At 35.3% G+C, this 13187-nt stretch overlaps 1 protein-coding gene across 1 annotated transcript in view; it reads left to right on the plus strand.

Moving 5' to 3' along the window:
- The window catches only part of LOC117315088, a 29580-nt gene that overhangs the window by 8684 nt on the left and 7709 nt on the right, over positions 1-13187 (plus strand). The window contains exons 2-8 of the mRNA XM_033869234.1: positions 7907-8004; positions 8500-8805; positions 9016-9157; positions 9596-9705; positions 10053-10367; positions 10831-11028; positions 11796-12008. Of these exons, the coding sequence (XP_033725125.1) occupies positions 7914-8004; positions 8500-8805; positions 9016-9157; positions 9596-9705; positions 10053-10367; positions 10831-11028; positions 11796-12008 (1375 nt within the window). The 5' untranslated portion in view covers positions 7907-7913. The remainder of the gene's footprint in view (positions 1-7906; positions 8005-8499; positions 8806-9015; positions 9158-9595; positions 9706-10052; positions 10368-10830; positions 11029-11795; positions 12009-13187) is intronic.

Genomic DNA, 13187 nt, shown 5'->3' on the forward strand with positions numbered 1-13187 from the left:
TTGTAAATACTACCGTGAAAGAATTAATATTTTGAAATATTTTCCTGTTTTGAGCTGTTCAAGTATAAGAAAGCTCAGAAATTTAGGTAAGTCAAAAACTACACACTATATTCTGTTCTGAACTCACAAATATAATGTTTATTATAATATGTAATGTATTATTTCTGTACCATCAAGTTGGATGAGAAATAAATGAATCTTGAACCTTGAATCATCGACAATGACGAAAGAACAATGGACTTATCAATAAATATCTATCATACCGATTTGACGGCTGTGGTAGCCGGTTAGATGTGATGGCCGAGATATGTGGTCAGTCCGACTGGGAAATGGTCAGGTCGTTATAATATAAAATACTTCCTAATCTATCTAACATCGTAGATAACACTTATTTCACGGACACACGCTAATCTTGATCACTTTATTCCTCGCGAAATCCAGTTTTGTTTTGTTTGTTTGTTTGTTTTTTTGTTTGTTTTTTTTTTTTTGTTCTTTGTTTTTCTTTTTTTGATGGTGGATTATTTCATGTATTGTCTTCTGATTATGTCCTAATGACATATACGCATATTTGGTCTAAACGTAGTTTTGAAAAGGAATATCATTCTAGTTCATTTGAACTAAAGGACACAGTTTTATTTTATTTCATTCCATTTTAGTTTATTTTTTTATTTTCTCTTGATTAAATTTTTCATTGTACTTATGCTGAAATAAAAAGGTCATTAATGGTCATTATTTCATATTACATTTTAGTTTGTTTATTATTATTTTACCTTTAGATTTTATTTTTATATTTACCTATGTATTTGTACATTATACATATACAGTAATATATCAGAAATAAATCACTACAGGAGTTGATTGACCCGATCTTAGAAATAACCGTGAAATAAACAGCACGCAATTTGTCACCATATAATTTCCAAATGACATGTTAATGAGTTTTTCATTAAAACATCCGGATATTTCTCACCTAAACCTTTATCTTATTAGTATGTACTTGAACGAAAACGGAAGAGCGCACGGTTCTGTCCCATGACTAAGAGCCGTATCTATATATAGACACACGCGATAGAACATGTGACATACATACAACAAACATTTCACCTAGCGTGTTGACAGTAGTTGACATTTTTATGGAGCGTTTTATTGATAATGATTACAACTAGAACATTAGCCCGGCATTGTTAAGATCGCGTTGGATTCAAGCGTTTTATATACTTCCTGGTTAAATCGCACCGAGAATGAACGCCCTTCTAGCATCATTGAGTATCTATGTGACAACATTATGGTGTTTCCATTTTGAAATGTGTCAACACTAGTTAAAGAATTAAATAATGGGGGGAGTTTCGCGCACAGATACAATGGTAAAAGCTGATTATCATGTAGTAGGTTACGGCATGACGGTTGGGGAATACATCGCAATAACTCGATCTAAACTTGGCACTGAGAGATCAGACGGCAACCATTTTCTTTCCTTTGCAAACTTTTACTAACTTATTTACTGGAGAGTTCCACAAAGGGAAACATGTACACATGTTATAAATAATATATATACCATCTATATAACAATCAGTAATCGTGTGAATAATTACAGGAAAATATTTTCAATCTACAAACTGGTTTCGAATACAGACTTGATACTAAATAACGAAACTGTCATTTACACGAAATATCGATAAATTGAAAATAAAACTTATAGGTTTGTATAGAGAACTTTGGAAACGTACACTGATAATAGGACCAGGCGTTTCGATGGAGTAAGCGTCTTCAGTTTCAATGAATACATTCGCCATATTGTGACGAATCTAGGTCAAATCCGGGCTAAACGTTTAAATGCCTCAATGATATTTTGATTGATTTGGCAAGGCGTTAGCCAGAGTGGCCACTTGGACATGAGCTGAAGAAAGGCTGTTTTTAATTACTCGCAAAAAAATATCACGGGCAACTTAAACTGATAAATACATTAATTCCAGATACCACTAGCAACTATATATATGCTATCTATATACTGCAGGCTAGTAAATTAGGAAGATGGACGTTCCGTGTCAATATTGTAAAATATCTTACACTTTCTTAAAGTACACTCCAGCAAGTCACTTTGAGCATTCTATATACTGTTATAGACAGGAGAAGTTCCCTGTCAATCAATTATTCGCTATTCAACGTCATTGTTTTTTTTTTGTCGTGCCGAGCGGGATGATGACATTAATTAGCTATAACTATAGTGTTACTATTTTTATCTCATTGTAAACAAAAGAGAAATATGCCATCATTCATTGTCCAAGAAACAAGCATTTTATGGTGAAAATGCGGTTTGTGTATTCTGTAAATAGCAAAAACGAGTTATTTTCTCGATATTTGGGCATAGTATATATCGTAACAAAAAAAAGTAGACAGAAATTGCGATTAGTGTTGTCATAGTTTAACGCTAAGTTAAGATAATAACATGAACGTGTACAGTATAAGCTTGTAATATTCGCGGTAACGAAGCATATAGCACTGATATGCATACTAATGAGCAGAAAGCAAGGCTTGGTTTTCGCGAAATTTTATAACCGCGAAATATGTCCTACTAGAACATTCGCGATGTAATTAACAACCAATATTATATACATTGTGCCATCCCTATGTTGTTGTTTTTTTTCTGTTGACCTCTCCATACAGTTCCTCTGACCTTATCCAGTTTCCACCCTTAGTACTGGCATTGAAGGACGAAACAGTTGTATGACTTCATTAATATTTTGCTCTACGGTATTTAAATCTCAACTCATATTGGAAGGTGCTAAGTTTAATCTAAATAGAATAAGACTTCTAATTTCCGCTCCTCTACAATACACTGCAACGCAAGATCTAACAATACCCCCAAGAGGCCACCTCAGTATGACCTTTGAACTTCAAATTCAAATGATTCAAATAATTCATACCGAGTTTGAAAAAAATCTTACAAACATGGCGTCAGTTCAGAATACACACATGTAGACATTTTTTTTTTTTGAAAATTATTCGGTATCTGAAAATTGCGAAAACGACGATATCATGTCAATTTCCATCCCTTCTCCCTACTATGGGTCCCTACTAACTCACAAGTCTAGAACAGTCCCACAACTTAATACTAATTAAACATTATTAATTGTGTCTATTATTTATTCATGCTTCAATATGCTTTGTACTTTTAATTCTTCTGTGTAACATTTTCCTGATCGGCTAGTCGGTGAAGTCTTCAGTGACATTTGGACCAATCAGAGGCCTTGTTTTATAAGCGTTTCGGTATCTGTTTAGTTACAGAAATAAACATTACCCCTATTCCTACTATATCAGCTGTACAATATTAGCTATTTTAAAACGGACAGTCTGATTGGTCGACAATTATAATTATTATTATTTACAGAGCTGTTGACCAATCAGATTACCCGTTGCAAAACTGCTCTAAAATGTATAGCCTGTCCTTCCGTATACAGTCGATTCATCGTCGGCTTTCACGACCGCTTTTGGTCCATTTTCTCATTTTTTAATCATTGTCACACGACAAAAGAATATCATGCATTGACATTTAATATTTCTTAACCAATGTACGTTACTAACGTTTATGTGCATATGATATTTAAGTCGGATTGAACTTAAATTAAATGTAAATCAACGCTCACCCCGCTTCTGGCATTTCAAGTGTTACGACTTGTTAGTATTGAACGAGTTGGGGGTAGTTTTTTCTATAAATACTAACCATATGCAGAAACCTTTACATAGTATCAGGGTGTCGATATCAATATTTGGATGCATCTTTTTATCATTTGGTTTCCTTGGTGAAATAGTTCATCTCATTGAAATCATATCGATTTGAACAGACCTGGCATCGTCATTTTATAGAAATTGTATTTTTACTAAAAAAACGTCCAACAGGAAATGCGTGTCCTCTAAGTATTAAGGGGCATTCCTTCGTTTGAATAAAGTTTAGGTCGTCACAATGGAACTAAAAGAAAAATGTGTGTATTTTCCCAAGTATTAAAAGATATAATCTTCACATTAATACGACAATTTTACTCTCAAGATAAACCAAAGTGTTTCAAGTTTTAAATCCTATTTTTTTAATTTGCCCCGAAGTATCACTAATTACCGTAAAGACAGACGGTATTTGTGTACGACTTGTCATTTTTCTGTACATTTCGGCGTTAATTTCATTACTAGTAGGCACCAATACTTATATAGTTCTTGTTCGGACATAGATTTCATCAATAGAAAGTTTGCATGTTTCTGCTGTCCAAACGAAGGTATGTCCCTTTAAGGGATGGTACATCGTTTGATTTTATGAATGTCTGTCTAGTTCATGTTACCATATATTGATTGTAACAGAAAAAAAAAAAAAAAACGACCGATTTTAAGAGAGACATTATTGCAACCATACATTTTCATGCTTATTTAACTTCTGGTTATGAAGAATTTACCAAATCAATATTTTCATGTGGTTTTTATAATTAACGGATTCAGAAATATCTGGAGCAATGTGACAATTTGATCTGTTAATGACTAAAAATGTGACAATATAAGTGTATTGTTGCGTACCTTGATGTAATAGCGTGAATCATGGCCACGCTCGCGACTGACCACAAGGTGACAGATTAATTGTCCAGCGGTTTGACCAGTAGGTCAGTACGTGGACACTGGGTTAATTTGTGAACTCGGCTGACCTTTTAAGGGCATGACTATTAACGGAATTTGTGTAACATTTGTCACTTAAGTTACATCCGGGCATGTTGACATGTGACCTCGTTAGGACATGACTAGTGGCTGTAATCACACGAAATACATCCGGGCATCTTGACACCTGACGTAAGAAGATATCAAAATTTCTGTGAGACTTACTTAACCGAGGATCGGGAAATATAACGAAGGACTCAGATCCGGAAACATTCGGAACTATAACGACGGGAAAATACCCACTAATATTAGGAACTAATGACGGTGTCAGATCCGGAAATATTCGGAACTATAACGACGGAAAAAGACCCAGTAATATTAGGAGCTAACGACGGTGACATATCCGGAAATATTAAGAAATGTAACGACGAGGTCTAATCCGGAATATTTCACAAGTATTGTTTGGACAATATCCGGAATTTTCGAATCACCGAAATATATAGGTACAATATTATATTTAATTCGTTAGCGGGGCGTTTCCAAGTCAGAATAGCAGCCAAACCAACTATGTAGTTTCAATCTTTGAATATTTTTTTGTGATGTTGTTAATAGTGTTTTGTTGTTCGCTTATAGGGTTAGACTATCCCGGATGGCACCCAGCTCACTACAGATCGGTGGTGATATATCTGATGTTTTATGATTAGGGGACATATGAAATCCCAAGAGAAATATCTAGTCTATTCCATTGCATGTTCATAACATAGGGTTTGAATGGTTTTTTTCCTCTCATTTTCATGGCCGCTATGAATAGCAGTAGCTATCTACATATCCCGTGGTGCTCGTTAGCGCAACTTGGAAGATACTGCTTTCATAGCAACCATAAAAATGAGAAAACAAATCCATTCAATTAATATATTTTCATTCAGATGATTTGAAAAAAAAAACCCACAAAGAACAGAGTCATTTTTTAAATTTTTATCTTTTGATAACTTTATACGAAAAGATGCTAAATTAATGGAACAGCCGTTGATCCCGCCAATGCACCATCGTTTACCGTGTCCTTCCACTCAGCAATTTCCAGACGATTTTTGTTTGTTTTTTGTTTTGCTGTTTATTCAAAACAGAAGGACATGAAATAACATCAAATACAATAATTCGTGTTAAATTAGAATTATTTTATGTAGATTGATGGTGAAGAAAACACAATTTACGGAAATGAAACGGGGACTATTTGTCAGGCGTATTTTAATTATATTTAACTGATGTAATTTGTGGAAAATGTGTTTGTTGTTTTCACTTGGTATGTTCATATAAAGAATTAACACATATTTCAGTCTTCTGCCGGCGTCTCCTTCAAACCCACCTTTATATGGCACTAGCTTGCTCTGATATTCATTATTGAGACGCATTTTTACCGAATTTTAACCTAGCCCTATAAAACGTCTAAAAATGTGCTACACACAGTAGGGAATGTCCAATTAACCCTAGACTATAACAAATTCTCAGGTCCCTGTGTTACACATAAGGAAAGGTCCAAATACATATAGACTGTAACACATTTTCAGGTCCCTGTGTTACATACTAGGAAAGGTCCAAATACATATAGACTGTAACACATTCTCAGGTCCCTGTGTTACAAACTAGGAAATGTCCAAATACATATAGACTGTAACAAATTTTCAGGTCCCTGTGCTTGCAAGAACGCTAAACCCATAAAACATCCAAAAAAATAAACAAATAAACTCCCACGACAGGGTCTTCCAGACGCTTAATTAGATCATTTATATGCCGTTAACGATAAGAGTTGATATAACGCCTCCTTGACCATGAGTTTTTTGTAGTGGGGGCCTTTTTAACATGATTGTTCGTTGACACTGTTCGGAGCGTCTCTACTAGATCCATCAACTGAATGTGGCTAAAGGCTCAAGGTCGGGCATTATTGTGGACTATATGTGTTGGACAAGTTTACTGGAAGCATACATGTCATACATTGGAGTAGTCCGCGTTTCCTCTGGCCCTGACACCATGTCTGGAGTGTCAGAGCCAGAGGAAACTCGGGCTAACATTGCAGTAGATCAATACGGCAGATCGATGATGAGTTTGAGAGATTTCGGCTTCCAGTAAGGGAGGTTTGAATATCGAAATTTACGCTCAATTTCAAAGCAATTAACACATCTAAATGTTTAAATAAAATTCCATCTGATTTAGATTACGTATGCAATAAAATATTTTTTTTCTTAAATGAAATTCAAGTTAAATACATTTAGAATAATATTATTTTTTTTTTTTTTTAAATTTTCATTTATTTTTTTTTTACTTTTTGCATTTAATGTTATATGTTTTACAAGTACTTTCAAATCTCTCAGATTTCTGTGTTAAAGATTTAGCTACAAGAGATAAGTTGATTATCCAGTAATTTTGGGATTTTCTTAGCGTTGGTGTCCTTTCCCAGGGGAAGGATTTTAAAATAACTGTTCCCTATATATTTTGATACCATACTTCCTTGTTGCCATGGATACGACAATGGATGTTGAAGATTGCTGTGATCTGCCTTCATCATCTTCATTTATCTTCTTTAAGAAGCATGTTTATCAAGATAAAATTTACAAGAAATTATCTAGTACGTGTAAATGTTCCGCGTGAGAAATCATACGTCAATTGTATTAAGTTTATGTGGATTTATGTAGCATGAAGCCTTCTTGGTATGGCATTTGACATACAGGTATATACTGAAGTTTTTTTATTTTAGGTCTTAGCCTAGCCATTTTTTTTATTTCTTTGTTACTATTTATAGAAACTTTATATTGAAAAGTTATGCTTTGTACGTCGAGACATCACAGTCTAAGCATTATGCTTTGTTTATGCCAACAAAAAGCTGTTTGTTTTCATGCCCAAAAACTTCAAAATATATTTATCTATCTTTTTATTTAAATACACTTTGCTTTTAATATGTGGGTTATATTAATATATCCGACATATTGTGGACACTTTAATTTTTTTATGTATAACATGTGGTATTTTTATATGTCATTTATATCAATTAAGTTTATGACTTCCTTTTTTTTTGGAAAAATTGATGAACTTGAATACATTTTTAATAGATATTTAACACAACAAATGGAGTGTGCTCTTAAAAAATCCGCTAATTACATTCTGTCAATTTTTACGTTATGGGCCGATAACATGAGTTTTTAAGCCAATGAAAATGCTTGTCACAAGCAGTTTTAATTTTAATGTACACATGCATAAGGGTGTTATTTTTTATGTTTTGCAGACGGGAGATGTACACCATGGACCTTGGAGCAATTTTTCGGCATAAATGTCACGTGATCACGCTTCTCCTTATCATCGCAACTACGGCGCATGCGCAAAGTGAGTGTTGTATATACTGATTATTATTACAAAGATTTACATCTGCAGCATCAGCCTTTGTAAGTCATCACCACAGATATCAATCTGGTATATATCAAAAGTTTGTATTATGTTGCACAAAGAAATTTAAGTTAAAATTTTCTTTGGTGCTGACAGATTTTAGTCTAATTTTATCGCAGAGTGATCAGATACTGAGTAGGTAGGACAGGTAGTGACAAAATGGCTGCTCAGAGGACACAGGTTTTTATTGTCTTCTATTGCCTTGTATTCGTGAAGTTTAAAAGCTAACACTGATACATTTGTTAAAGGCCATTGGTATAATTATAATCATCGTACAAAAAAAACTCTGAAAATCAGCATTTTCGGGACTATTTTCTCTTAGAAATTATTACGCCGCTGTATTAGCCAATCAAAAGCCAGGTTACATACGGTGACGTGAAGCGTGTTGAAAACAAATTCCCGTTTCCGGTGATTATTGGTATTATTGTTTTTCAGACATAACCTGTGCTGTTCCATCCGATGTCGTGTTTGTATTAGACGGCTCTGAAAGTCTTAGCCAAGAAAACTTTTCAAACATGAAGACTTTTGTGATACAACTGCTGTCAAAGTTCAAAGTCTCGTCCTCCTTCACGAGAGTTGGCGTGATCGTGTACGGGACTATACCAGGAGACATTATATACTTGGGTTCAGTGAACTATCTGCAGGTTCTTGACATCACAATTCGAAACCTCATTCAGCCGAAATCCGGAACTGGAACTCCGAAAGCAATTGAGAGCATGCGCAGAATGTTCAACGAAAGGGGTAAGCTTTTGCAAAATAATTCCATTGTAACGCATGCAATTGTTTTTAAAAATATTTTTTATGTGTATAAAAGGTTCGTCAAATAATCCTGTAAGCTTGTTTATAACTGTTGAAATAATTGTGTAAATTTAACGAAAAACATATATAAAATATACATATATATGATATGTTTTCACCATTCAATAAAAAAAAACTTATCATAATGTGCAGGTCGGTCGGGCGTGGATAAAGTTGGAATCGTCATCACAGACGGTCGGTCCGTGTCTCCAGAACAGACAAAGCAGCAGGCAGATCTGGCAAAGAGCGCCGGAATCAGCATGATCTCGATCGGGTTCGGCTCAAACGTCTTCCGGTTAGTACAACTTATCAATATATTTCATTAAAAAAACACGAGGAGTTCCGCATGTTCCTGATAGTTTTATCATTTACCGGAAGTGGTACGGTTGATTCCAATGAGGCAGTATAGGGAGGGAAGGATAAGTAAATTAGGAAATAGAGGATAAAGTTTTTTTTCCAAAATTCTTTGAAGATTTCTCTTATCAAATAATACATTATGTTGTATACAGTTAACGCTGGTATCGCCAGATAGGGTTTTTAAATATTTTGCATTGATAATAATTTTTTTCGTCAAAAACGCAAACTTTATAGTTTAAACATGTTTTATTTGAAAAATTCAAATGGAATTGGACACAAGTTATACAACGCAAACTTTAATGTGGTTTGCTCTTTAAACCTTAGAGTGATTTGTACCACACTATGACCTGTTGTGACGTTATTTTTTAATTTCTAGGACGGAGCTAATACAGATAGCCAGCAGTAGCTCCTTGGTATTTGAATCCAATGACTTCAACCTTCTGCTCAGTGAGGTGGAGATAGCCATGCGCAGTCTAATCTGTCACGGTAAGTTAGGAAACGTCATATAAACAAATTTATGATCATCTAGACGTGGTAAGAAACATCTCGGCCATTTTTTTCTTTCTTTTCTTTTTTCTTTTTGTCTTTTTTCGTTGTTTTTTTTTTTTTGTTATTTGTTTGTTTGTTTGTTTTTTGAAATTCAAAATAACGACTAAGAACAGTGTAATTTTTATGACGGCAAATAAAATGGGAAGTCTTTTCATTCTGTCAAATAAACCATAAATAGAAGTCCGTGGTTTTGACGGAATGTGATAATATTTAAGACGAGATGTTTTATAAATAACAATACATGTGTTATATGTGGCGTTCTATTGTTTTTTTTTCTCTGTCAGTCATCACCACCACAATGACCACTACCACCACGACAACTACAACAACCACCACTACACCGGCGCCAACCACCCAGGCGCCAACGACACGAGCACCTACCACTCAGGCGCCAACGACACAGGCGCCTACCACCCAAGCACCAACTACTCAGGCACCAACCACCAAGGCGCCAACGACACGAGCACCGACTACAGCGGCGCCTACTACCCCGGCGCCGACAACACCCGTGCCGACGACGAGGGCGCCTCCTACACGCCGTCCAATAACGCCAATACCTACAATGCCCCCTACAGGCAGCTTGTTGTCGACAGTGATCAGTAAGTGTTTTCAGTGATGTAATTTAAATGTTCTGTGATTTCTGTTAAAGATGAAGTCATCGGTTTCGAGTATTCAATCAAATGATAACTTGTAAAATACGACATTTTACACATCATAGCATCGAATGCTTTATCATATTCTCGAAAATAAAAAAATGGCAATATTGGCAAATACTTTAATCCATTAATAATTCATTTCATGTTGATTGATTTTCGCGATTTTACATTCATAGACTGTGATACAGTGTCGTGAAATATATGAGTAATCTCTGTTTACACAGTCGACATGTTCACTGTAATTAATTTTCACGATGACACTTGAACACCGCAAAAATAAATCGCTCGCGAATATCTTTAAGTTTGCAGTATTGGAAGGGTGAAAAAAGATTAATATTCAATTTTATTTACCGACAGGTGTTCCGATTCAGGTGACAGTGATAATTCGTCTGTTTGTACGTTTCAGGTGACCTTTGCCCTAACTGTATAATAGGACGTAACTGGGGCTACAGGCCCTACCCTGGGGATTGTACTCGCTACATCTCTATGTTTCCCGACGGGCGGGGTGGCCGGGTCGCCAGTGTACAGAAATGTCCTTTCGGGTCCTGGTGGGATTCTTACAGCGTGTCATGTCGCTATCCGGTCGACGTCACGTGCACTGATGGTAAGTTTTGTTTTTATTTTTTGTTAGTTTGTTTGTTGTTGTTGTTGTTGTTGTTGTTGTTGTTGGGCTTGTTTGTGTTTTTTTGTGTTTTTTGTTGTTGTTTTTTTGTTTGTTTTTGTTTTGTTTTTTTTCTCTGTTTTTTTTCTCTCACAAGATTGATTTATTTTTCTTGGTTGTTTTTGCAAGTTTATTTTTATTTGTTTGCTTCTTAAAAAAGATGCGAAAATTATTACATTTTTGGGGGTTTTAGTAATTCGTCTTTGTATCTCAACATTAATTAGGGCCAAATCGATTTTTCCCAATTTACCTTCTCGTTTTACATACTTTCTTGCACCTCTGACGTGTCCTATAATGACGTAATACAAGTTACTGTATGAGGTAGTTACATAATACTCTACACTGTACTGTTTACGAGAATAAACAATTGTCATTCTTGTCACTTTCATCACTTAATCTATATTTAAATAATACCGTTCACGTTTGTGTCCTAAAAATCCACAGAGAGGCAATTTTTTTTTTTTTTTTTTTAATCACTCTAATATCTGAGACATAAAACAGCTGATTTTGCTTAATACATACATGCGCATTCACATGAGAAAGTTGTCAACAATCTGTCCGTTGGTAATAAATTTTAGAAAAAAAAAAGTCGTCTATAGTGGTGAGACTTGCTCATACTCGTCGACATTTTAAACATTATTAAATTCTTGTTATGGGTTCCATTTTAAGTAAACAGTATTTCATTAAATGGCATCACTTATAACTTACAGATCCGTGCCGTGGAATTAGTTATGGAGCGTTCCCGATGGAAGATGTCTGTTCCGGATTCTGGTACTGTATAAATGGAAAAGCATATCCGTCTTGTTGTCCGAAACAGAACCAACGTTTCCTTGGTAACGGGCCTCAGTTGAATTGCTCCGACGATGTCTTCTGCCCTGATAGTTGCCCCCCAGCCGACCTAAACAGACTCGTGGGACAAACTGGTAAGTACCACAGGGACCTGAGAATTTGTGACAGTCTACGTGTATTTTGACCTACCCTAGTGTGTAACACAGGGACCTGAGAATTTGTGACAGTCTACGTGTATTTTGACCTACCCTAGTGTGTAACACAGGGACCTGAGAATTTGTTACAGTCTACGTGTATTTTGACCTACCCTAGTATGTAACACAGGGACCTGAGAATTCATTACAGTCTTCGTGTATTTTGACATTCCCTAGTATATAACACATTTTCATACGTTTTGGAGAGTTATAATGAATACCGATGATTAAATTTCGCAATTTTCCTGACACTCATACGACGCGAAAGAAATACCATTTTCATTGTGTAACCTCTATTATATAAATGGCGTTTTATCAATAAAATGAACTCTTTGCGATTTTCAAACTTAATCAAACATATACGATGGAAATCCCAAACTGACCAATCGTGACTGACCATGACAAGGCAGGTGTGGGTTTAGTGACCCCGGGGGATGTCTGGAGTTTACCGAGCGAGTCTATCTCAGCTTGACCTTCATTTGGTCAAATACTCACAGATAAGACTGGACTATCTATGTCCGTTATTGTGTAGTGACCATGGGCTATCATCAGATAAGTATGTTTTCAAGGTCAAGGTCAACTGAGAATTTGAACAGTTGTGTTTCGTCTTTCCATGTTAATTGAAATTTACTGATATTGATAATGTTAACACAATGCAAACGGAACTCAGAACAAAAGGGAATCATTCAACTTGTCCTTCAATATTACAATCATTTTCCACGCCTTTTGCCCGACATCACTGACGAGTCCTACATTTCAAAAAAGGACGAAACAAGAAATATCTTTAAAAAAGATAAACGGCATAGTTTTAATGCTGGTGGTCATAATGTAAAACTGCTGGTGAAATAAATTAACGAACTAATACGTTTCAGCACGGATGACAAAATTATATCAGTTTGAATCATTTTTGGTGATAATAAGACTGCATTTGAATCAGGAATATAATTTTATTAATATGTCATTTGATAAAATACATCCGCTTATTCAGCTTGCATTCAATCTTAACTTTGTTTCGTTTTTAACTGCATATCTGCATTTAGCATTTACCGGTACATTGACCAATCGCATACTTCATCTTGACCAGTAACGCCACCTGTCGCGTCATATCCGGGGCCAAAA

The sequence above is a fragment of the Pecten maximus genome, chromosome 17 (assembly GCF_902652985.1).
Source record: "Pecten maximus chromosome 17, xPecMax1.1, whole genome shotgun sequence".
Lineage (NCBI taxonomy): Eukaryota > Metazoa > Mollusca > Bivalvia > Pectinida > Pectinidae > Pecten > Pecten maximus.